The following is a 27,502-nucleotide window of genomic DNA, read 5'->3' as shown; positions in this document are numbered from 1 at the left end:
CTAGTATTGATCTGTTACTGATACCAACGTGGTATTGATATTACCTCTATTACCTCAACCTTCAGCAAGAATCACAAAAATCATTGCAACATCATGGAGGAACTGCATAGCCTCAAAAAGAGTTGAAAAGGGCGAGATGATTTATAAATTTGAACTCCATATCATAAGCATTACATGCAACATCTCTTAAATGTTCTGAACTGGATTGTCAAATATTCTGCTATGTAACAGTGAGTTCCTATTTTTGTTCTAAACAGTTGAATTTTATAGAGATGTTTTTTTTTTAAAGTGGGATAAAATTTAATCTTGGATTGATCTAGGACACTAACTCCAAAAAGTTTAGGGGTGGAAGTTCATATGAGTTGGGACAGACTTCAGGAAGAACTTAAAGGGGCAGTAGCCCAGGGCTCAAGTTTTGGATTTACTAACATTGCAACTCATATTAAGCTCATGGGCTCATTCCACATGTGGCAATTTTCTTAAATGTTGTTGGATTTTTTTTAATTAATTTAAATAAACAGCACTTAAATATTTATAAACTGTGAAGTTTTTGGGAACAACATGGGGCAATCTATGTAGATATGCCTATAAGTAGCTGCGTTTTCATGACAAATGTGTGAAAAATGGTGAAAAAACACAATTTTGCAACTGCGGTGTTCCCATGAAATGAGAAAAAAAAATTGAAATCACGCATGAAAACGTTTGTTTGTTGTTGATCACTTGACTGTGATGCGGGAAAAAAAACCTGTTTCCATTGCAGTTTTTGTGTAACACGTCTATTTCCGCAGGGCTGAAAAACCATGCTAGCGCAAAAACATTTTCCTGAAAAACGTGATTTTTCTTTTTTTCGTAATTGACGTGTTTATTCATTTCAATTTGCGCAGTTCTATGCTTCATGGGAACGCAGATGGGTTCTGAACCCAGGGGTTCTTATTCTCCTGAATGTAATCAGGTGGGTCTTGCTTCCTTGAACCCCCCCCCCCCCCCAGTCCTCCTCTGGCGTGCAGAGGCAGCACAAGCTGGGTTTCCCCCATTCATGAAGGCAACACTGACTCATTCCTGCCAGCGCTGGTGGTCAGTCAGCCACCTGCAGGAGCGTTTACAACTCTCATGTTGCCTCCTATGTTCCTAAAATAACCAGGCAACATCGCTGCACCCTCTCCTGCCCCCCTCCCCCAAATCCCCCAGTTCCCACCTCCCTCCACCCAAACACCCCTTCCCCTAACTCCTCCCCACCCTCAGCCACATGCTTCCCCGTTATGTACATAAATCAGGCGCCCGCCGCCGCCGCCGCTGTGAGGGTCTGTGCAGGCAGACAGGAGAGGCGCACATGCACACCGCACCGCCGCGGCTCGTCGCTGCCACTGCAGCCGGAGTGCAGCGGAGCAGACCGGGAGGCGGAATGGCCTGAGCTCGGCTCGACTCGGATCGCCTTGACGCGGCGAGATGCTGCTCCTCTAACTGGCCGCCTGTCCGTAGCGCGTCCGCCCGTCTGGCCGGCCGCATTGCTGCAGTGCTGCTTTTTTTTTTTGCCTTTTTTTTTTTCTTCCAGGTGTTGTGTGTGCGCGTGAGCGTGCTCGCGCGCGCGAACGTCCGTCGTATAGCCTGGTGGTAATTCTTGTACCACCAGGCACAAGAGTCGGAGTCGGAGGAGTGGGTGGAGGGGGGCTTGGGGGGAGCAGAAGAAAACAGGAGTCTGATGTCACATGTGCTTCATCGGAGGAGACGGGGCATCTGCGAGCCGGATTCTGTGGAGGATGCTGCGGCAAGTGATACACAGAGGGCTCAGGGCTTCCTTCTACTGGCTCGGCTTGTTCGTCAGCAGGCACCCCGTCTTCTTCCTCACCGTCCCCGCGGTGCTCACCATCATCTTCGGCTCCACAGTGCTCAGCCGCTTCAAGCCCGAGCGGGACCTGGAGGTGCTGGTCGCCCCGACTCACAGCCTGGCCAAGATCGAGCGCAGCCTCGCCAACAGCCTGTTCTCCATCGACCAGTCCAAGCACAAGCTGTACTCGGATCTGCACACGCCCGGCAGATACGGCCGGCTCATCCTGCTGGCCAGGTCCGGCGGCAACATCCTGGAGCTGGCCGACCAGGTCCTGCAGGTCCACCGGCAGGTGCTGGAGCTGCGCGTCGCCTACAAGGGCTTCAACTACACGTTCGCGCACCTGTGCGTGCTGAGCCACGGGGACCGGCGCTGCCTCCTGGATGACATCGTCACCGTGTTCCAGGACATCCAGCAGGCTGTGCTGTCCAACAGCAGCTTCCACAAGGTGCCGCTCAGCTACCCCAACACCACTCTAAAGGTGAGCGCTTGCTGCCGGCCGGGGCCGCGCGTGCACGCCGCCGTGTTGCAGCTTGGCCAGCTCTGTCTGAGCACGCGCGCGCGCGCTCTAATTTCTGAATGAAACGGAATGCGGCGCGCGTGGGGCGCCTTCTGCAGATTGCTGCATTTGTCATCGGCGAGGGAAGCCTCTGTGCAGCGCAGAGCAGAGCAGAGCAGCCGGCTGGTCGCAGGCTCTGCAGGTGAATTGATCGGCTGCATGTCTCTCCTCACACACACGCACACGCACACGCACACACACACACACACACACACACACACACACACACACACACACACACACACACACACGCACACACACGCACGCACGCACACACGCATAGGGATATCCTCGTTTCCCTCCCCCCGCCCCTCTCCCTCTTTTTGATGCAGTGTCTCCCTCCTGCTTTTTTCCCTCCCAGCTCTGCTGCTGGGTTTGCGCTGCACACACGCAGCTGCATCGCTCCACGCCGGGCTTACAGGTGAACATCCAGAGCGGGCAGGCCGGCGCGTGCCTCCGGTGCCTGATGACCAGATTTGAGGCTTTTCGCCCTGAAAGTCCTGCACAATGTGCAGCTCATTCAGGAGTCGGCAGTGCAGCGCGAACCCCGCATTGTTTTTTTTTTTGGGGGGGGGGGTTTCTTTAAATAATGTAGAATAATTCAGATTATTTTTCAGAAACAAAACAAAACGAAATGCTTTTTTTTTTCATGATCCAGTAATTTATCAGAAAAGGAACAATCTGCACACATGGCGTACATGGTTACACAATTCATATACATGTACATAACAGTATAAGCTTTTATAATGTGTCGTTTTAAGGCTCACCCAAAAAAAAAGCTCATAGTTCCATAGTTTCACACTGATTACTAAAACACATCTAGTTTTTTCTTTACTTTTCTTTCTAGCAGGTTAAAATGTTAACAAACCTCATAAGTTATATTTAGTGAGCTTAAATAATTACTGATTTGTTCAATGATTTATACATTATGCACAGTGTTTTATACGTCTTTCCATTTCGAAGCGTTACTTTGAGTGAAAGGTTGGTCAGTTAGTTCAGGACTTTATTAATAATTCTAATAGGTTTTGGACTAACTTTAGTATGTCAATAGTTGTTTTATTTGCATGAGCAATATGGCAAATAGTGCATAACCAAGTAGGAGTATATAACATACAAGGCTTCATTTAATAAATATTTCATTTTAAACAGTACTCCAGTAGTTTTTGCTATTTAATTTCTAATATATTCAATGTGAGGCTTTCAACTAAGTCTGTTGTCCAGAATTGTACATAAAATTTATTTTTATGAACATTGTCAGTTTAAACTCCATTTATATGTAGCTTCATATTATTATAGAAAATATAAATTCAGGAAATGTATCTGTATTTTTAATGTAAGGATAAATTATTATAATCAAACCACTTTTAAACCCAGCAGGTTCATTTTTCTCTTATCTGTATTAGTTCATCCATATTCTTTGCAGAGATCAGCAAACATACATTTCCAAATGCTTGATGCTATAAAAATATTTAAATTGAGAGTAAACATTTTAGGTTTTAGGACTGAGCCTTGAGGAACACCATGTTTTACAGTTTCAGTTTGTGACTGTATGTTATTCATTTGTACATATTGTAACCTATTACTAAAGTAACTCATTAACCACTGATGTGTTTATCCCACCATATTGTTCACATTTTTCCATAAAAACATAAAACATTGGCCTAGCGACCTTCACACACGGGACAGACATTTTTGCCTTTGGTCCAGCTGAACAAAATTTGTTTAGCTAAACAAAACAAATTCACATATTTAGCTCAGATTACTAAAAATTGAGTTTTAATTTTGTTTTTAGGTTTCCAAATAGTGAAAATCAAACTTTCACACCAAAGGAAATGAACACAAATTTTCAATGGAGCGTAAAATGTTTTGTAGAAAATGACTTAAAAGAAGCTCTTAGTTTGCTACCAAAAGGCAAAAATAGTTACTTTTATTAAAAAAAGAATTGTTCTTACACTTTTTAGTGTTATTCTTTATGAAAATGCTTATATTACATGTAAACAGCTGGTATTTTGTACTATGTATGTAAATAATCACTGAGGCTTTATCTTAGTATTTACAGTCCCATCAAAATGGAGGGACAGCTTATCAACAGTAATAATAATCTTTCTTACAATTTACAAGCATCTCAACGAAACAGCATGGAACCTACAGTAGCAGTTTTATAGCTTTTTTTTCCTCCAATATTTGGGGGTAAAATAAGCTGGAAATATTCCCATGTTCCAGAACAGACACATTAATTATTCCAAGCTCTCCCCACACTGAGGTGATGGAGATACTTTTAATTGAGTTATTTTTCATCTAATTCAACTGCACACGCATGACAAGAGTAATTGGATTACTGTAATTAGATGAATTAGATTAAGATAGTACAGTTGTTCATGGTGTGTAGTCTTATAATGTGTCTTATGCTTTTTGTTTTTGTTTTACATTTAACCCAGATTTGAATCCAGATTGGTCAGATTACATAACATCAGTTCAGTCATGGTAAACAAAAAAAAAATAAGCTGTCATTCGATAATATTGGCATATGATTCTATTGCATTAATTTAACTTGGGATGCATCTGTTACAGTTTTCTGGCCGATCACTGATCTTTAAAAAGTCTGACCTGCCGATTCCGATTTTAGCCAACACAAATGTTTCTTTTTTGTCTAAAAAGTTACTAAATGAGGTAACAAAGTTTGTCAGTAATGTATTTCATGCACCAATGCAACACTGTGAAGCTTACTGGGAATGACCTGCTCTGAAAACAACCGTCAGACTGAGAGAGAGAAGAATCCAGCCGAACAAGATGGCTGTCAGTGTTAATTCAGTATATGGAGGCACTGAACGGCTTCCTTCACTTCCTCTGCTGTCATCGCTAAAACTACTGACAGACTACAATTCTAAAGCAAATCAAAGTCATCGTTTACAACTTCTCCTTCTGTGCACTGATTGACCCGGTTGAAATTCTACCAGAGAAATCTGGTACAATGGGAGAAATCCCAGACGGAGAACTGAAGGGAGATGAGAATTGAACGGAATTGTGCAGAAAGGTGACGGCCAGGCTAGCAGTCTACCACTCTTGGACATTTGGGTTGTGATAGCTCAATGAGCATCCGTCCGTCCGTCCGTCCATCCTAGGACTTTTGCTGACATTCTCTCGCCTGGTTCACATGGCAAGATTTAAAAATTTGTCTGCCGGTTTTCAAAACCCCAGAGACCACACGACACACAAAAAAAAGGAAATCGTAGGTTTGGTCATACACTGTGTAATGCTGAGCCACATGACAGGAACAACACACCACACACACACACTCAAACATTCAGATGTCAGACGGGAAATCTCATGAAACCTCTCGATCAAACGACAGTTCACAATGGCCGACTGGGAAGAAGCAACGGCAATAGAGTGCAGAATATTTGTTACAGAGAAAAAAACAATAGAAAGATGTTTCACCAGACATTCTGGTGCGCCATGGCAGTTTGTTTTGTCTCTTGTATTTTAGATTCGCCTTCGTGTTTCCGCCACCTCGCGTTCTGATCGACTCAACGTCACATTCGACAGGCTGCGCTCTCGTTTGACTTCGTGGAACACTACAAAACAATCCAACACGTTGAATAACCTCGATAACACAAATCACACGGAAGGAAAACCTGTTAAGGTTCTCTTTAGAGCCATCTTGATAATCGGGGCGTCATTAAGATTGTCAGAAGAGGGAAATGGGGACAAAAGTCGACATAAAAATGTTGCCATGCAAACTAGGCATTTTTTTGTTCAAATGCTAGAGATAATTTACTTTGGATCTTCATTAGCCTGTTTAATTTCATGTATCCTTTCAGTTCAGCTTATTTCTTTAGCATCAATTCACAACATATAATTTCTAGGCACTTTACAGAAAAGTCAGTTTAATTCAATCATATGTCCATTCCACATAGCTGACATCCAGAACAGTGTTGGGTACCTCGTCACTCCTGCTTGCTGCTGTTATTAAATCCGCTCCCTTTGAAGCCTGACGTTTTTTTTGTGTTTCCACTGAAAAAAGAGGCGCCGACCGGCACGTCTTCATTTGCCGTTCTGTAAATCCTGTTTGTCTCTCTGTCCTCTTGCGCTAATGGAAAACTCAGAGCAACTCAGATCACAACACGCTATTATCTCTAAAATGTCTCAGCCCAAGTGGTGTTTTGCCATTTCGGAACATTCGCGAGCGAGAGAGTCCGAGTACAGTGGGAATTTGATCTTGGTGCCGAGTGTGTGAGATGACAGAAAGTGTTCTCCATTGAAAATTGTTCACACACCGAGCCGTGTGATTTAGTCGGTGTGACTGGGCATTTTCACACAGTGTGTGTGATGGCAGAGGTTGTGAAGTCACTGCGACTGCCGAGCGTCATGTTCAGCTTTGAGCTGAAATGTTTGCACAGAAGTTCATATGGCTGCCATGGTATACTTTAACTTTAAAAAAAAAAAGATCATTAAATCAGTGTCAACAGTTAACTCAGAATCATACTCAAAACTATAAAAAAATACCAAACAAATTAATTATAGTTTAACTCTTAACCAAACAAACAAACTCCCCCACCCCCAAAAACCATTCTGCATTCTGTGGCTCTATGGTAGAGTAGTCGCCTTGCGATCGGAAGGTTGTAGGTTCAATTCCAGCTTCCTCCTGGCACTTAACCCCAAATTGCCTACTGATCAGTGTATGTTTGTGAATGTGACTCTAGTGGAAAGTGCTTTGAGTGGTCAAAATGACTGGAAAAACGCTATATAAGTTCAGTCCGTTTACTAAGACTAAACGTTTGAGAATTGACTAATGACAGCAGCTGAAAGAGCTAAAACAAACTGGTATAATATAGCTTAAAATTATTATTTTTTTAACAATTATTGTTAAAAAAAAATTCAAAAGTTCTCACCCAGGTTCTGCTGAAACCACAGTATAGAGAGAATAGGTGAATGAATCCATGAAATGCTGAACCGTGACTAGGCGGGTATAATGTGTTCACCTTAGAAAGAGAACAGTTTGGGTGAGGATGAGGTGATATTTCAGCCGTAGTGAATTTGATTTATTTTACAAAACTGCAATGAAATCACTTTTTTTGCATCACGAGTCACATGATGAACAACCAAATGTCACTACTGGTGAAAACGATAAACAATATAACAGGAAGTGGTAGGACGCTGGTGGTTTGTTTTTGTGCTGCTGGCTCCACCTGAGCTCTTATCAAATTCATTAAAAGTTGCATCATTCTAACGTGTTGAATCCATAGACCTTGTGCAAAATTTCTGCCTACAATTTCCTCCAAACGCTGCATACATAGTCGCTCTAAAGTAGGCGGGGCTTGTCGCTCCAGCCGCTGATTAAGACGCCGACGTCTTATCTGATTGGCTGTTGGATGAGCGCTAGAGCCATGACTGAACATGGGAGAGGGAGTAACTAAGGTGAGAGCGGCGGGGGTTTACTACTGAAACTAAACGGGGGGGACGTAACTGACGGCACAATACCGGATATTAACGGGAAAATAATAGTAATGGAGGACGGCGGGAAAGGGGGGTAAAAAATGTAGTTTCCTGGTCGAAACGGGAGACTTGACAGGTACGTGACTGAATTATGAATACATATCATGTATCTGTTTACATGATTTTTAATGACACATGGCGTCGACAAACATATTCACGTGTGATTTTAATTTAATTTGCTATTTAATGGAAATTGTCTTTTTGTTGTTGTTTTTTACATTGGCAGAATATAGACAATAGAAAGACAGGTGTTTTATTTTTTTTTAAACTCAGGTAATTGTCTGATTTTAATCTGTGACATACTTTGTCACACCACTGCCGTGAAGCAGAAGTGTTTGTCTCCCTCTGTCTCTCTCTCCCTGGCTGACCCCCATCTTGGCCTCCAGACGCTGAATCAGTCACTCCACACTTCATCGTGTTCCTGAATCCCGCTTCTCTCCGCCTGCCCGGCTGACAGGCTGTCTGGACTAATTCGTTTGCCTGACTTCTTATGCCTCGTCCCGCTCTTTGATGTCACGACTGGGATTTATTTCTGCACTTGTAATGGAGACACTTTGTATTAAAAAAATGGGGGGGGTTCTTTTTGCTGAGCTCAACTCTAGCTCTGCTCCTGGGAGAAAGCGCTTCAGATATACACCGTTGTTTTTGCTGTCTGCTGTACTTTCATTTTGTTTGATCTTTAGTAGCTGGCAGGTAAATTAAAAATACATTAGAGCAGAGCAACAAAGCCATGCTAACGGAGAAATCCTATGGAATTGGTCAAACAATGCACAGTGAAGCTGGTATTATGGGCTGTTATTTAGAATGAAGTCAACTTATTGGGAATGATTTGAATTGTTTACAAGTGAAGTAGAAACTGCTTCGACTATAACTAGGTTTTAATATTAAGTATGAAGTGTCTTGAACAAACCAAAAATAATATTGTTTAGTTGATAACACACTTAGCATGTAAAAATAGGCTTAGATTATATATTGATTTAATAGGATTTATTTAAGTTTTATTTGTACAATAATTTATTTAAATGAATTTGAACTAATGGGCCTTGATTGGACACTAACTTTGTTGGTTTAGCTAAACTCAACTGGACTATAAAAAAACCTACATTGTTTACATAATGTACAGTTTTTTAAAAACCAACGTTTTACTACATTACAAGGTTAACTTTAAGAGGAAATTATTTTAATTCACAGTTAGAAGGCATCCCTCATAATAAGGCTGAATGACCCTGGTTGGGATTTTTCCTCATGGAGTTTGCATGTTTTCTCCTCCGGCTTCCTCAAACCATCCAAAAACAAATTTGTCCTTTGGTATAAGTTTGTGACCTGCCTCTTGTACCCCAGGCTTCCAAGCATATGACAGTATATGTAAAAATACATATCAAGGATTACTTGTTGTAGTATTTTAAAACAGTCGCAGTGACAGACAAAAACCTTCCCCATTCTCCTCTTTATGTCCATTTCCATGAACAAGAACAGAGAAGGAGGCAGAACTGAAGAAACATTTCTAGCTGATTATTCTGTCCTATTATTCACCGTATCAAAGCTTAATGAAATGTTCAATATTCATCCAAAATTGTTATTTTATTGCTGAGATTTATTTGAGTAAGTATTGTTGGAAAATCATTGACAGGCTAATTGAGCATTGTACAATTACACAGATAAAAGTGAAACCCAAGCTTGCACAGTGTTGCTAATCGTAAGTGTATATAGTTTTAAGTGGACAATAATCCACCAGTCTGACAAAACCAGTCCAACTTGTCCCACCCTGATGATTCTGAGTGATCCCAAACCAAACGTACTGTTGCCATGGCAGTTGTACAGTAAACAAGACGGCTCGGTAAAATGTCGGAGGTTCCGTTAATTGTAATATTCCACTAATGGGATTAAAGATGCGAAGTGGACAACAACAATATGAGAATAACACTTAGAAGCATTTCAGTTCAACATTCCATAGTGTTGCAGGCACAAAGTTTAACCATTTGCTTGCCAGGCCGCCAGATTTTACTTGCCCCTCTCCCCACAGGTTGAGCATCCATCCATTTTCTGTACACCCTTGTCCCTAGTGGGGTCGGGAGGTGCTGGTGTCTATCTCCAGCTAACGTTCTGGGCGAGCATTTGAGCATTATTTGTTTATTTACATATGGTTTTTTACAGGGCTGCAATAGTGAAACTAAATAAGGATTAAGCTGTAGGTTTAGGATGCATTGAACTTGAAGTGCAGGGTTCGCACCAACAGCACCATCTCTGCCTGTTGGCCTCACACACTATTGTTTCCAAATGATAATGCTTAGCTGGCGGTAGGGTGCTTTGGCAGTTCAGCAGCGGCTCAATGTGTTTTTGTGTTAAAATGTTAAAAGTAATAAAACATTTTGTGTAAGAGCAGGCATCATAATTTGGAAATGATAGCTTGAGTCTAACAGGTGAGTGGTACACATCTCCTCATGCCCTGTTCAACGCGTCCACTATCTAACTACTAGCTTAATCCGTCTTCACCGTCACTATTACTGATGTACAAAAACCATTTAAATAAACAAACAATACTCAGCCTGGTGGGCCACCAGGCTTATGCTACACTGAGTGATGTCTAAGTATCACATCCAAAGTTGTGATTTCAACTAATTTGAAATGTCTGAACTCTCTGCAGGATGGACGTGTGTCCTTCATCGGCCACCAGCTTGGAGGGGTATCCTTCTCACCCAACAGTCGGGACCAGCAGGTCAAGTTTGCCCGGGCCGTCCAGATCACATACTACCTCCGTAGCATCGGCCCTGTGGTGCAGGACGTCATCGCAGAGCGCTGGGAGAATGAGTTCTGCTCTCTGGTCACCAGACTGTCCACGGCCGAGGCGCCGCACCCGACCGACCAGCTTCACATCCAGTCGCTCACTTCCTTCAGCCTTTGGCGGGACTTCCACCAGACCGGCATGCTGTCCAAAGGGGAGGTGCTGGTCAGTCTGGTTCTGGTGCTCCTGGCTGCCACCATCTCCAGCTCCATGCGGGACTGCCTGAGGGGGAAGCCTTTCCTCGGCCTCCTGGGCGTGCTGACCATTTGCATCGCCAACGTGACAGCTGCAGGGATCTTCTTCATATCGGATGGGAAGTTCAACTCCACACTGCTGGGAATCCCGTTTTTTGCCATGGGTGAGTGGAAACCTCGGTCTTCCTGAGACTGGGTTTGGTGTGGCCTTATTCTAGAGGGATCTATGAAGAACAGAGACATAAAGCTGGCAGATTGTGGTTTTAGAAAAATTATAAAATTGTCATGGATGCCAAAGGTTTCTTGCTAGTAGCAGAACTTTCTCAGTAGCTGCGTTTCCATTGACGATATAACTGCACGATTTGACATGTCGAAAATAAATTTGTGATGCAATTAGCAGAGTTTCGCCCAGAAAACTTGCTAAGCCTGGTATTAGGGGCACTAGGGCGGTCCACCAGCGCCCCCCATGTTTTTGTGTTAAAAAATGTTAAAAGTTACAAAACTTCAGAGCTGCACGACCAGGCATCACAATTTGGAAATAGTGGTGTGTGATGGCAATGGACAGCTATTTTGTTGCGCATTCCCTTGCGCCCAGTTCAGTGCGTCAACTATAAACTTATATTAAACCATTTTTAATGTTACTGGTGTATAAAAACCCTGTTTTAAATAAACAAAAAGTGCTTAGTCTGGTAGGCTTTTGACCCGCCAGGCTTATAATACACTGGTGGAAACCCTAACTATACAGTTTCTGAGACAAACTTCACTTTGACAAGAAACATTGTCGTGTTTTTCATATCACAAGATATATATAAAAAAAACACATTAAATGGAAAATCAAGAAAGTCTTCATGTATGGCAATTATTATTTGTTGCTTTTCCCCTCTGCTTCCCCTTATTATCCTTTCTCATCGACTCCGTTCTTTAGCCGTACCATGCTTGCTTGTCTAACTTGCGTTTCTAAGGTCACGGGATCCCAGGGGTTTTGCTACAGCTCTGCTGCAGGCGGGCTGACACAGCTCAAGTTTAAGTAAGATTCAGGAACAGGAGGCTGGATCAGCTCTCCGTGACCTACAGGCACAGGAGGAGGAGGAAGGAGGGTGTGAGAGGTGTGATAAGGTGATGAGAGGCGCTAAAAGGGAATGTCAAGGAGAAAAGAACAGAGAAAGAAATGTGTGTGTGACAATGAGAGGGAGCGATGCTTTGGTACGAGGAGGGGGAGAGAGGAGGATGTAGGATAAGATACACAGTGGGGGGGCAGGATGGGAGGGGAGAGATGGAGAGGACATGATTACAGAGCTGTGAACAAGCATATGCCCCCTTACCGATTTTCTTCGGTTCTTGCTTAAATGTTTTTATTTTAATATCAGTAAAAAGAAAAAAAACAAGTGAAGAATACATAACAATAAGGTTTTCACATTTTAGGGAAAATTTCCCCAAACCAACCTGAGCTCTGCTTGAACTGTAAATTACAATAACCTAACAACCAGGGGTGGAACAAGATCTTGTATGACAAGATCACATGATACCCTAATATTTCTCGTTGAGGTAAATCTCGTGCGGTAGCTGCGGCTTTGCCTGAAGAAGCTGGAACAGTAGATGTCCCAACTGCACTTGGATCATTTGTTTGGCAGACTTTGAAGTTTCCAGGTGGAATTATAAATGCGACAGACAAGACATGAAAAATGTGTAAGTACTCCAAGTTGTATAGATGCAAAAAGAGGAGGAAAGCGTTGCCATAACAACCGCTAGATGGATGTGTAAGGGTACGGTAAGCTACACAACAGTCACAGCCTACTCTGTCAATAGCAACTGGGAAATGTCATACAGCAGACCATGCACAGTGAGTGAACTGTCTGAAGAGATGAAAACCAATCAGAAAACGAAAGATTGGTTGGTGGCAAAATCTATAAAAATGAAGAATAAAGGCCTTTTTGTAGCATCATTTTATATTTGAAGTTTTCTTGAAAGTAATATTAAAATCTTGTTTCTTCTTGTGAGTTTTAGGCATCGTTGCACCCCAACTAACAGCAAGTGCCGTCTACAATGACTACAGTCAAAGTGTTTGTGAAAACTGAAAACTTTGGCATGTTCTTCAGGTCTCGCCATAGCATCTATAGCAGGTTTGGTGCTAGAGTTGGATGAGGTTACTCTAAAACCTTCATTTAGACCTTCTTTTTACTCCATCCACAGATAGAACTACTGTTGTAGAAAAAGAAAAAAAAAATTAACAGACACAATCTGCAACAGGTGAAAGGCTTTTTCACAACGATGTGAGTCTGTCACAAAAACATCAACCAGTAGTGTTCACTTGGGCTGTAGACCACATCTGGCCTGCGAATAGTGGGCAAATATTTAATACCATGCTAAAAACGCTCATTGTTACCTGTCTTAATTATCCAAACAAATATCCCTTATCCCATTCATACGAACAGTGGGAACTGTTTCTGCACTACAACAGGAGCTAGTGTCCGCCATGTTCCTGGTCTTCACTCTGGGGGTGTTCAGCCAATCAATGAAAGTCAACGAAGCAAAACAAATGCTGCTCCTGGATTGGCTGCTTGCAAATGTTTCAGATATGCTGCATTTTCTTTCGAATATTTCAGATGCACGCTTTGAAAAAAAAACAACCTTACAAACAGGCAAATTTTCCGCGAATAATTCAAAGTTGCATTCCAAAGAAAAATGCACAAATACTTTATTCTTTCCCATGGTTTCTTCATCCTTTTCTTCCTTATATCCTTCCTTCTTGTATCTTACCTTTCATTTTTCTCTCAATCCTTCCTCTCTGCCACAGACTCAATCAAATCAAAACCTTGATGTTGTCCTTTTGACACCGACCACTACTGCAGCCTCCCCACTACACAGCTGAATGCACAATGTTTTTGCTGCTGGATACTCTTCGTGACTCAACCCCCCTGGTTACTCACATTTTGGTCAATTTGAATTTGAAAAATTATTATATATTTTTTTCCCTCAGAATCCTACAATTGTTTGAGCAAACACTACATTCTAAATCTTTAATCTGGTTTAACATTAGCATTAGATATCTATTAACAGAAAATGTATTATTCCCACGGTAGTAATGTGGTGGTAGGTCACAGTCTGAAACAATGACTGTCACATTTGAAATGCCCACTGCAAAATGAGGAGTGTTATTTAGACCTGGACAAACTGTCTTTGGGTAAACTATTACAGTGTACACAACAATACAACAAATTAAGTTTAAATGCTTTTATTTTATGTTAGCAAACAGTGTTGGGCATTGTTAACTAAAAAGTTAGTTACGCTAACCATAAATATTAGTTCTTCTAGCACTAAAACACGACATAAACAGTATTTAGCAGAAGCTAATGCTAAAGCAATAACTTCAATTCAGATTATATCTTCTCATGAGACTACAGCTCATGAACAGAGCACCAACCGAATGAAAACTTTCCAGTATTTGTTCGGATTGTGGGAATTGACAGTGTTTGCCACGACAAGTAATCGCTATGCTTGACTATAAAATCTCAACTGTTCGCACGGTGTGTGTATTCTGCACTGTGTGTACCCAAGTAAATTCTATTTTGCAGAATTTATCCGGAAAAATTATTTAGGGTAAGCTAAGTGCTCTAATTGTTTTCAAAGTTATTAAACATGCTAACCCAAAAATTAGCTTTGCTATTTGTGCATTAGCAGATTAGCAGAAGTGTCCCCAGACCTGTTAGTAACAGCAAAAGTGTTCCAGGTGTTTGAAGTGGAATGATAGTTTTCTGGACATTTCACCCACTTCCTTCTACCTAGCAAGACGCTTGGATGTAAAAACCGTCTAATGTAAATGTGGCAGAAGTTTAAGGGGTTTTAAATATTGCCATGATATAACATTTTCATTAGAGATTAACTTTATTTTGTATCTTTGCCAGGACCTTCTGTCAACACTAGAATGAATGTGTGCTTCAGTCTTTCAGCCTAACATTTTCCTGATCAGTTTGCAAGGATCCCTGAGGTCCCTCTGTAGTTAGCTGTGTGTTTTTCTTTCAGATAGACTAAAGTGCAATAAGGGGACATTCCTCTAAGGGGAACACAGTGTAACAGCCAACCCCAAAACCATATGAATATTTGAGATAGTTGGCAATAGCTCAATGTCTTTGCCGGCAGTGGCACAAAAACTAGATTACAGGCTTACATCAAGAGAACCTCTGCAGTTTTGTTTTCTTCATGCAGTCTCCCTGTACACCTTTACTGTCTCACCTTGTTTCACCTTAGAATCCTTCTGCTGAGTAGCGTCATTGCAGATTCCTCATGCTGAACTACTCTGAGGCAGCAGATGCTGGGAGTTAGCCTGAAGCTACAGGTATCTGGTGATTAAATCCTAACAAGTTACTTTGCTAAAGCAGGGCTGCACAACACACACATGCACCTCTTCCTGCACATCTCTGTGATTCATCTGTGTTGCTGATATACACCATAGACCTAATTATCTTATCCTAATGTAATCTCTTGGCCTCTCACTCTATCCAGGTATGCATGATTCCTGTGTTTTGACAAAACTAAAGCAAAAATCATATTTACAAACTTTGAAAGACTCTAGGTTTATTTGTTAAATTATTAGTGGTGTGATTCAGATCATTGTCATTCTGCCTGGCTTCATTAACCAGGAGCTTGTTTCTGAAAATTAGAATATTACATGAGATCAATACTTTTCAGACCTCTGAAAAGTATCTTCCTTCCTATGCACACCATACTTGGTTGGGAATCTTTTTGCGTGAATTGCTGCATCAGTGCTCCGTGGCATGGAGGAGGTCAGTGTGTGGTTCTGGTGAGGGCTAATCTAAGCCCAGGCTGATGGTTGTCTTCAGGTCATCTACAATACAATGTGTTACAAGAAAGCGATTTGATTGACTGCGAACCGCATTCGTAGACTGGACCATAATTTATGTCATTGCATGAACGAAGGCCAGACCTTGAAACTCCTCAAACCAAACATCTGAACCACTACAATGGACCGGTGGACATGGCGACTACAATCACAGAACTGCTTGGAGTAGAGGAGTATAATCATAAGCAGAGCCAGGAACATACTGTATGTTTCACCCTTTGGAGTGGAAAAGTCTTTCCCCCTTTAGAAAACACAGGGGACCAGATCCAGTAGATGACTACTACTCTACTGGTCCATCATTGACTGGACTACAAGTCTCTTATTCTACTTCTCTTTTCTCCTAGAAATGACACATGCAACCCATGTCTGGGATTTGTCTGATCATAGTTGCTCTTGAACGCGGCCACTCCTCAGTCCTCAGTCCTTGTGAAGCTCCCTCGTATCCTTCAATGGATGTTACTTGGCAGTCCTCTGAAACTGTCCCAAGGATGCCATTTATGCCCACTCCCTTTTTCTCAAGGCTGAATCATGAACCTTAACCTGAACTGAAGCAGGTGAGGCATGCAGTGCTCTAGATGTTCCTGGTTGTTCTCTGAGCTCCTTGATAAGTTGTTGGTCAGATGTTGAGAATTGTTTTATCAGGGGAGGATCCTGGGGAGGATCACCGCTGCTCCAAGGTTTTCTCCTTTTTGTTTCTCACTTTTTCTTGATCATGAGGGCAGGGTTTGGTATGTCGTGAGCTTATTTTGACCTACTTCATGCTGAACGCAACTTCTGTTAAACTGATTACTACCAGAAGTTCCTGGGAAAAGTTAGAAGATGACCATAGAAGTGCTCAGGTTGAAGCAAAAGAAGAAAACGTCGTATTATTATTATTATTATATTATTATTATTATTATTGCATCCTAATATCCACAGGAAGCTTCTCACACTGATTGACATTGGTTGTAGTTTGTTTTTTAGCTTTGGAGAACTAAAATTGTGGTTGTTTTTATCAGTCAGGTTGAACAACCACATAAAGATTCGATTAATTTTAGCATAAATTGATCAATTGGCTTATTACAAATTCTGTCCTAAACTTTGTTTTTTAACCTGTAGTAGTATTTCTTGATGTGTATACACGTTTCTTTGATTAAATCAATTAGTTTAATCTGTTTAGTTCTTATTCACACAAATGACCATTTTTGCTATTATTTCCTGTTATCATTAGTTAAAAGGTAATTAGAATCACATTACCGTTGATTAAATTAGTCATAATTAGATTAGATAAAAATCTGTTTTTATTGTATTTATTTTCTTTCACAGATCATATTTCTATCTGATCCTATGTGTCTTGACTGTTTATAAAAGCTCTAAGCAGAGCTGTACTATTAATCTCATTGTACTGCTTACTGTGCAATCACAATGAATTTAATCTAATCTAATTTTACCTAATTAAATTAGGTAAATTTATTCTTTGTTTACATATTCTAAACCTAATCTTGTACAAATAAATATCCTCAAACTGTCTACAAATGGAAATCATTAACATTTTTTTTTTCGAGATATTAATTAGAAATGTTCCTAGGCAGTAAAAAATAAATAAATCTGAGGTTACATATATGGACCATGTAAAGAACAAAGCAAGTGGTTTTTGCTGCAGTTCTAGATGACAGAGCCAGACTGATGAGCCAAGTAGTAAAAGTGAGCCGTCTGCCTCCTGCAGCTCTGTGCAGCTCATTAAACATACAGCTGTGTCATGTGTTCATCAAAGCCTACTTACATCCCAGTCAAACTAATCCATTATTCCCTCTCAACAATCCAACTAATGACATGTGTGGCCTCTGAATTGTCGGGGAAGCCGAGCGGCTCTGTCCGGCGACGGCACCGCCGCAGTTTTCTGGACCTCTGTTTCATAAAGAGTTCCTTTTTATTCCTCCCTGGTGCCTGTCCGCTGTGTTGCCTGCCAGTTGGCCAATTACTGCTGAGCTGAGCTTGTCACTTCCTTCTCTCTCTGGATATGTGACGGCTGTTAGAAGTGTAAAAACAGTCGGGGACCAGAGTACAGGAAAGACAGCAGAGCAGGTTCTTCAAACGAGTTCACTGCATACACAGCGTTGACTTGTTTTGAATGTAGGAGCAACTAAATCCCTGATTTTACTCAAAGCCCTGGAGATCCATTTTTCCACACGGAGTTGTTTGTGGGTTAGTCAGTCATCGGAAAGTCAGTAGAACTTGTTAAAATGCTTGAAATGCTAAAATATAGCGATTAAAAGTTTTCCATGCCTCATTAAAATACAGTAAATGCAACAATTTCCCCATTTTTATGAGTGTATTAGTCTTTGTGTTCATCAAAGAAACTGAATGTCCATTTTGCACAATAAACATTTAATTGAAGCTGAGATAATTTTTATAAAAATATGTTTTTTACATATATTTCTTAAAACTGTCAACAGTAGGAGAAATAGCTTGTTGTCTTTTGCAAAAGATGAGAGAGAAATCCTACAAAGGCTAAAATCTGACGCCACTGCATTTTTCTTTACAGGGAGGAAGTTGCGCTCAGTGTCTTCTTCCGAGGTTTTTGTGTCATTTCCTTCAGTAATTCTTGGTACAGCGCCACCACAGGCAAGAGCCAAGCACAGGTTTTTTTTAAAGGGTTTGGCTCGAGTGAAATCAAACTGCACCGGCTGAAAACACTTTGGATCCCAATCCCAACCGAGTCTATGGGACGATGATGTATGAAAACATCCTCAGTTTATGCAAAGTACTGAATTTGGAAAAAAGTAAAAACATGTCAGATTAAAGGAGGGGGAAAAATAGGAACATATCATTTGATATGTGTTTTTTGGTTCCAGGCAGGGATGTTTTCATAAATTCTCCTCTTGTTTCCTCTCAGCCACATCACATGTTACCCTGTGATGTGGCTGTCAGTGGTGCTGTGTGATATACAAGCTTCCTCATGTTTTCCCACTCTCAGCTGTGATGTTGGAACTGACTGAAATTCCTTCATACTGTGACAGTCAAGAACAGCGGCCGTCTTTGCTGGCGCCGACGAGCCCGTTGGGGATTCTGGCCGGTTGCTATAGGTTACGTTGGGTGGCTGGTGATCGATCGGTGGATGTTGTGGCCGTTAGTGGCCACCTGTTGATGACAACTTCTGGGTCATTGTCATCCCCTACACAGAGGAATCATCAAGCGGTCTTCACTGCATTGAGCTGTGCTCTTTGATGATGTGGACCTAAAAGGACAAATTGACTATTTCTTGAAGAGCAAGACATTTGGAGCCTTTACTAAATACTGCCTTTAGATCATGTTGCTATGTGCAACAAAAGGTTGTATTTTGTCATGTGTGCTAGATTTGTCCATCTCATTTTCTGTTAAGCTTGGTTCTGAATGCCTCATAGAACCAGTGTTAAATGCTCATGTCTGCTTCTCTAATTGTTGTTGGGAGAATGTGAACGTTATTGTATGTGGAGTATAAAAAACGGTTCCAATGTAATTGCACTGACAGCAAGAGAAAGTCGCAGGTAAATGCAAATAAGGAAAGTGTCTCAGATTATAATTGGAACATCTCTTTAAGTTTGTAATGTAAAAGGGCTCAAAGGTAAATCCAGGAGAACACAATATTTTCTTAGATCGTTTTTCAAAAGCAGTCAGGATTTATTTCAACTTCATTTTGAAGTCTGATATTACAATTTTGATCCTAGGTTCTAACTTTGAGGATAAAAGTGCTTTTTTGAAGTTACATGCTACTTATAAAGTGTTAGAATTTGACATTTAGTTGGGTTGCATGTAGTTGAGGGCTGGTTTCCAGGATCAATGCATTCCAAACTTTTAAGAGGTTACATTTACCAAACCAATAAACTGTGCCTTATGTCGTTCTTACGGTTTTTGGTTCTTTTCACAGCATTCCAGATGAAATGCCAGAGTGATCAGAGTTTCTGTTACCGTAGAACTGAAGGTGCATTCACACCAGCCCTGTTTCGTCTGCTTTAACTGAACTGTAGTTGTTCTAGTCCAGTTCGTTTGGGGAAGGTGTGAATGAGCAATCAAACTCTGACTGAGACCAAACAAGCAAACTCTGGTCCTCCTAAAGACCTCGGTCGGATTCGGTTGAAGTGAACTCTGGTGTGGTTCGAATGCACATATGAACACCAGGCAGATCACAGACTGCTCCAAAAGCAGAAAGCAGACTATATGGCAGGGCATTCTGGGTAAATACTACCAAAACAAACACACAAGTTGTGGTTCTTTTACCAAAGACAAAATAGAGATCCTACAACTGTTCAAATCTGACGACACTCCATTCATTTACATTTCATAAGTAAGGAAATTGTCTTCAGAGATATTGTATGTTTCCCTCAGTAGTTCTTGTTGCAGTGCCACCACAGGCAAGAAAGTGAACAAGATTTTTAAAGGGTTTGAATTGTATTTGGTTGATATTACCGTTTAAAACCTGACTATTGTTGGAATATCTGCCGTAAATTCACAAGCTCATCTTTTTACACAAGACAGAACGACAAAGCTCCAAAGAACTGAGTCTGGGAAAGCCTCAAAATTTGACAAAAACAACGCAGAGTCCTTCGTTGGTGCAATTTGCACGGCCTCTTCGTCAGCCGGTCAGACAAACGTTTGAAGTATTTTGTTGCAAGCACTGAGGAAGTTTGAGTGGAACCTGGGCTGACCACGTGTCAGCAAGGTCTTATCATTGAAACAAACGAAACGTCTATAACAAGTAAAACATGATAAACGCGCGCGTGTGTGTGTGTGTGTGTGTGTGTGCAGCTTTCCACACAGAGACGCGTTCCGGAGCGCCACTGCACCTCCTCCTCATTATGTAAAAGCTATTGATGTTCACATTACTGTCAGAGCACCGAGGTTTAGAAGATGGCTGACCCAGATGCACTCTCATAAATATAATCAGTTGTAGTCAATGTGTCTTGTCATGACCAAACAGGCAGGTGGCTGATGGATTTACGTAAACGTGAACATAAACGCGTCACACGTAGCAGAAAAATAATGTGAGAAGACCGCCTGATTGGATGAAACAGATCAGGTCTTCCCTAAGCTAACGCTGTGAATGCTAACGGCTTCAGATTGAGAGAATGACATTAGTCGTGACTTAGCAGAAAAACAGATTTCCCAACGTAAAGAAAACATGACTGGATTTTAATTCAATTCAATTCAGTTTATTTATATAGCGCTAGTTCACAGTAAATTTCCTCTTGAGGACTCCAGGAAGCTTTTCCAGAAACCAGGAGCCATTATTAGCTCAATACTTTTCCACTGCCTGTACAAGGACTGAAAGTACTTCAACTATGTTTGATTTTAAAGGGAAGTCGATTTATGTAAAATCAACTTTCTTAAGTTTTACGTCAAATGATAAAGATATCAATCAAAATCGTACCTGGAGTGTTCTCTTGATTCTTCCCTGCATGTTTGAGAAATCTTTGAGTCTCCCGTGGCAACCAGCTGTGCTTTGCTGCATTGCACTTTTGGTCCAGAAAAATTCAGTGAAAATGTGATTATCTGAGAGCGTTTTGGGTTTTTGACCCCAAAAAACTGTGTGGCTGAAAGATTTTCATCACATAACACTGTGTGTACGTTTTCTATCCAATTTAAATATTTCTCTGTAAGGATCGTGAATGCAAATAACGATAATTAATAATAGGAGGTTGAATTATCTGCTCTCGTCCCGTTGGAGGAGAACAGCTATTTGTGCGAGTGTTTTGATTATTGACCTGGATGAGAGCCACTTCGGCTGATGAGTCAACGAGCAGATGTGTCGGTGGGGTGTGTGTTGGGGGGGAAGGTAATTTATTTTTAATGGAGGATTCAGCAGGAAGCAGGCTCTCCAAAGGGCCCCTCTAAATATAGCATCAACAAGATGTTAGAATTTGGATTTTTAATGCTGTGGTAGAAAAAACACAAAGGTCTGTCTTTCCACTGGTTCTGTTTGTGTCGAGTATCTTTACACGGTGAATCATCTGTCACTGTTTGGTTCTGTTCTCTCTGTCCTCTACGCTCGTCATGCTCTCTTTCACCACATCCATAATTCTACTTTATTGGTCTTCCCATCAGCTTCCTGCCTATTGACGACAAAACTAAATTTCGCAATTGCGGCGTTTCCATTAAATACTAATTCCAATATGAATCCCACATGAAAACGTCTATTTATGCAATAAATCATTAAAAATCATGGCAGAGACAGATGTAAACAGCTACCTTAGATATATTTATAATTCAGCCAATCAGAGGAGACGTATGTGTCAAGCATTAGAGCGACAAGCCCCGCCTACTTCGGAGTGGCTACATATGCTGCGTTTTGGGGAAATTGTAGTTGGTGATTTTACAGAAGAGCTATGGATTGAAAATGTTCAAATTACCTACGAATTTTTATGAACTGTGTGATGCTGTGAGCGCTCTAAAGCCAGCTGCACATTGTCCAAGGAGGCCAGTGCTAACGGCACATTGTTGCTGTATGCAAACAAGCATGACTCATATGATTTGAAAAGTATTTTTGATGAAGAACTGCGACACGCACACATTTCAATACAGTTGATACATCACATTATCCTCAAACTCATACAAAAACATCTTTTTGAAATTAGCGCATTTCCATTTAGCAAGTTGATCTGGATTTGTGCAATTTTATGGTTAATGGAAACACAGCTACTGTCTCTAAACCAAACAGTATAGGTCTTACTATTATCTTGTATAGCTTTCCTTCCATGCTTGGTGATACCTGATGCTATTCTCCACCCATTCCACCCTGCTTGGACTGTCCTGCTGCTATTACTCTTCATCCCTCTCTTTTCCAGTACATACCTCCACCTCTGTAGTTTGTCCTCTACGTGATCCCTGCTCTCACTGCAGAGAACCATGTCATCTGCAAACACTGTAGCTCATGAAGACTATTGTCTCCATGAACAGACTTAATCTGTCATCCTGTCCATCAACAAAGCAAACAAGAAAGGGGCTCAGAGCGACCCTTGATCCAGTCCCATTTCCACCTTCAACTCCTCTGTCACTCCTACAGCACACCTCACTGCCGTCTCACAGATCTCACACATTTCCTGATCCACTCCAACATTGTCCTCATCCAGCACCACATCTCCTGTGGCAACCATCAAGCTGTGTGAAACACCTGAGTAAACCTAGCTCCACCTTCGAGGACGCAACTCCTCCTCTGAGCTGCAGTTTCCACATTTCTGAGCTTCCGCCTCACACAGCAGCCCTCTCCTCTGACTTCCCCTCTCAATTCCTTCAGTCTAGCCAGCAGCAATTAGCAAACACCTGGTGGAACTGAACATCTGCTAATTATAGGAGCTACTTCTCAGTGCAACTCTGCTAAAAATCTTGTTAAAGGGTTAATAGAGGAGCCATGTTGTAGTGACTTCCTGAAGGCGGAGTTTTATAACGAGCAGGAGTTTTTAAAGAGACAGAGGCCCAAATTCAAGATGTTAAATTACAAAGTCATATTTATAGCAACTGAAGGTAACATAGTTACTTGATTACAGTGACCATACTGCCCCTTAAAGGAAGATTTGAATCAGGTGATTCCTATTCAGTGAATTTATTAGAGGAAATCTGGGCGGGGCAGGTACATGCTCAGAAAAGTCTCTGTTAATGTGTCAGTAAGATTACAACCGTGGGTCAGTCCATAGCACGACATAATTGTCGTCTTGTCCTAAATAGATACATCACTGATGCATTATATATAATCCATAATGTGATAATAGTAATTGGTCTGTCTTCTGAATAGATACTCTAAGGATGCACTTCATTATCAATTAAGATTATCCAGACACTGCTTCTAAAATATATCCACCGTTAGAACCGTGCTCTCTGTGTACATGCCTGCATGTGTGAGTAAGAACAGATAAGTCGGCAGGAGTGCCTTATCTACTGAATGTCCCAAACCATCAGGTCTGACCCAACTGGCTGGTTTTATCTAATATAAGGAGAAAGAAAAACAGAGGTTCTGGTAAAAAAAACAAAAAAAAACATGACCCATAAATGATATTATAAGTCCAGCAGTTAAAAAATCAGATACAAAGTTAGTATTAATAGTTCAGATGTAATTCCATACATCTTGGAATTAAATTTATAACTAGGTTTTACATTAATTACAAATTAACTTGTTCAATAATTCAATAACTATATGTTGCGCAACAAGACATCAAGTCATTCCTTAAACATACATTCAATACGCATAAACCAAAGATGACCTCAGCTATCATGGGCACTTCAATAACAGTGCTGCAAGCATTAGCATTTCAAAAGATGTCCAAAACACCATAAAAATAAATAAGCGGATAAATGTGAGTTAAGCCGAATTGAAACATTAAGATCCTGAAACATTAAGATATTACAGGATCTTAATGTTTTTATTCACAACCTTATCAAAAAACTGCCAAATTTCACAATGGATTTCTGTTCCCCGATCATGGAAGTGTTAAAGTAGACAACACGGCAACTAAAAACAGATTTTTAGTGGTAAAATTTACAACCACTGACAAAAAGGATACAAATAACATGAATTTTAAGCAACTTACCGCTGAATTTGATAACTCCACATCAAGTTTCCATCAGGTTTTGGGATGTGGAAGGCTTAGCCAGCAGCGAGGGTCCAGAAGCCACATCAAGCAGTGGCTTTGAGAGCGATTCATTTTTACAACAGCGCCACCGGTGGCTGGATGACTGAACGGGTTAGACATAGTTTTGGTGAAGTTGGCTGCCGCAGTATTTCTGGTTTATTTAGCCGTACAATACACATAAACACTTGTTTGACGCTGGATTTTTACTGTTATCAAAATGTGGGAAACAGTAATTGATGTCAACTGCGTCATTATTGATGATGATTTTCGATATTGTTGAAAGCGATTAACATACATGCAATATAAAACCCACTTAAAAAAACAGTACAGAAAATTTAAAAAAGTGAACAACCGGGTTAGAATAAAAGACACTGAAGAATGGAAGGAAAGATGTGTGCTTATGAAAGATTTAAATGAACACATTGCATCAGAAATTCTCTTAGCGGTGGGATGGAGGACAGAGGAGAGCTTGAAAATGCAAATAACCCTAAATTTGCTGCTTCATACCTCAGGGCAGTTCCAGAAGATGTGTTTCAAGCCCTGCCAGACTCCTACTCAAAATCTGGTATAATGTTGCCGCCGTGTTGCAGGGATGCAGTTTTTAAATCACTCAGCATTCATTCCAGGTTTATTTTCGAGTTTCACTAAAAAGAAAAGCACTCAAATATCGCTGGTTTCTCCAAAAACAAGAAAAGGTTTACTGTTACTGCAGATTTACATAGTTTCAATCGTTACACTTAAAATTGAAATGCTGCATTATAGAAAGAAATAATAAAAAAATAAATACAGGGTGTATAAACCTCCCCCACATCTCCCAAAAAAATAAAATCAGCAAAATGACTCATTTGTTTTAATCAGGATGAAATCATTCATGTGGTCCAAGTTATAGGTGCAATTACAGTTTTAGCTGAGCGAAGAATGTAACCACAAGTTGCCAATAGATCCATTATGTGTGGGTGTGCGTGTGACTGGATGTATGTAGCTTTAGAGGCAGGTATCATTAGGAAGGTGCTAAACAGTTTAACTTCAGTCGTGTCATCATCTGGTTATTTTCCATTAAATTTATCATCACCATCCAAAAATAATGACCTACGTCACTTTTTGCCAAAAGTGATTTTTCTTTTCAAATATAACATCATGAAAGGAAAAGAATTACAGGCTTTTCTATGGTAAAACATTCATAGCCTGTGCATCACAAACTTAAGCATGTGGACTTAAGACTAAACTCCCTTTCAGATCATCGACTCTACAGGTGATTATTACATCTGACAACAAACGGAAAGGTCAACCCACTGCATTCATTAATGACCTTTGTCTTTGTTTGACTTTGTAATTTAACGCCTTCAAAATTGGGCCTTTGTCTCTTTAAAAACTCCTGCTCTTTCTGAAACTCAGTCTTCAAGAAGTCATCACAACATGGCTCTACTATTAACCCTTTAACAATGTTTTTACCAGTGTTGTGCTTGTATGATGAGCTCAGCTGATGAGCAGTTCCACCAGGTGTTTGCTAATTGCTGCTGGCTAGTGTGAAGGAGCTGAGTGGGGGGAGTTGTGAGGAAGGGCTGCTCTGTGAGGCAGAAACTCAGAGGAGGGGCTTTGTCCCCAAACGCTATGTGCATCCAGGCGTTTTGTATAGCTGAATGGTTGCCATGGGAGATGAAAGGATTTCTCAAACCTGCATGAAATAACCAAGTCAACACTCCGGGTATGCTTTTGATGAAGAAATAAAATTATAAGTACAACATGATGTAAACTCAAAAATGTCGATTTTACATAATACTGCCCCTTTAAACACAAACCCCCGTGTTGGTTTGCTGTGGGAAACACCCATTGTTAAGTACAGCAGTGGATCTGTGATGCTGGAGACGTTTAAGAGTCCGGGGAACCATGTTAGACTGAACGGCTTTATCATATTGTCACTAAATACAGTACAAGATTCATACGTTGCTTTTAGCATATTTTTACCAGGGATGCCAGAAACCATTATTTCTTTTCTTTGACACCACAGAGACAACTTCATCAAACCTACAAGGTGTCTTCCTGTTTTGAGTGTAACAGAGACAAGCGTCCGTTTCTCTGTTATCGCTCAGTTCTAAATGATCTGGATCTTTATCCTACTGTGAGTCTTAACACTTTGCTGATCCTGGAGCTTTTCCTCCAGAGCCACAATGTTATTGGAACATCTTTGCAAGTGTTGGACAGACTTCCATGAGATTTGCTGCACAGGTTTTGGGTTCCCAGGAGGATGTTTTGTAATCAGCTTGATTGCTTGGCTTTTCATCTAACTCCACTTTCATTTACTCCTTCAGTGGATTCTGCCAGAAAACACGAAATGACACGCTGCTCGGTTTAAGCACACGCACCACAACCCAAGGTTTAAAGCTTTAGGTTATCCATGTCATGATGACGCCTGTGTCTTCATGGCCACCAGGGGACGCTAGGAGGGCCTCAGAAAGTGGGAGAGTAGAAATGAAAAAACAAAATTTAAAAATCAAGAAGCTAGCACAGCAAGAGCAAAATGGACAAGTTTTTAAGAAGAAGAAGAAGAGAAAAACAATTGCCCTGCTAATAGCTCCTGGCTGAGTAAAAATCTGAAAGTTTGAGGCAGAATTTATGCTAAACAAATGTAATAAAAGTGATGAAAAACATTCTAAAAATTTATATTTATGTAATATCATTGTCTGTGGGTTCGCAAAAGGTTCCCACAGCAAGAAGCTAAAGGTTTTCAGGGGCCATGGCACCGAAAAGTTTGGGAACCAGTGGCCCATCAGATCCCAACTATGTTTTATTTGTAAAAGCAGCAATTGTGTTTCATAGTTTACCAGTGTTTTTTCCATCATGTTTACCATTCTGCTAATAAATGCTACTAAATATTGTGACAAATTTGTTAATGCCATATGGCCTGTGTCTAATATCCTCTAAAAAATGCAAAGAAAGATCAATCCTACAATCATTTCTCCTGCAAATACCCTGATGTCTTTGACCTTTATATGAGACTTCACACTGAAGTCTTTTGCCGTTTGTTGCTAAATTGGAAAAATCGGGTCTTGAGTGCCTTTGAGATGATTTAGCTGTTTGAACTTATGGCTATTTGTGATTGCAGTCTGACGTTTTTTCCCAGAGCAGCTTCTGATTCTTCCCTCTGCTTTCCCCGGATAAAGAAACTAACCGTCTGCAGACTAGTTCTGAGTGATACCTCCCCGCTCGGT

At 40.9% G+C, this 27,502-nt stretch overlaps 1 protein-coding gene across 1 annotated transcript in view; it reads left to right on the top strand.

Annotated features, from left to right (window-relative positions):
• The first annotated feature begins 1,247 nt into the window (after nucleotides 1-1,247).
• LOC102229787 (patched domain-containing protein 1) overlaps nucleotides 1,248-27,502 on the top strand; it is a 38,895-nt gene continuing 12,640 nt past the window's right edge. Inside the window, exons 1-2 of the mRNA XM_005809781.3 lie at nucleotides 1,248-2,306; nucleotides 10,525-11,020. Of these exons, the coding sequence (XP_005809838.2) occupies nucleotides 1,707-2,306; nucleotides 10,525-11,020 (1,096 nt within the window). The 5' untranslated portion in view covers nucleotides 1,248-1,706. The remainder of the gene's footprint in view (nucleotides 2,307-10,524; nucleotides 11,021-27,502) is intronic.

The sequence above is a fragment of the Xiphophorus maculatus genome, chromosome 15 (genome assembly GCF_002775205.1).
Source record: "Xiphophorus maculatus strain JP 163 A chromosome 15, X_maculatus-5.0-male, whole genome shotgun sequence".
NCBI lineage: Eukaryota > Metazoa > Chordata > Actinopteri > Cyprinodontiformes > Poeciliidae > Xiphophorus > Xiphophorus maculatus.
Note: the sequence above shows the minus strand (reverse complement) of the source record. Positions and strands in the feature narration are given on the sequence as shown.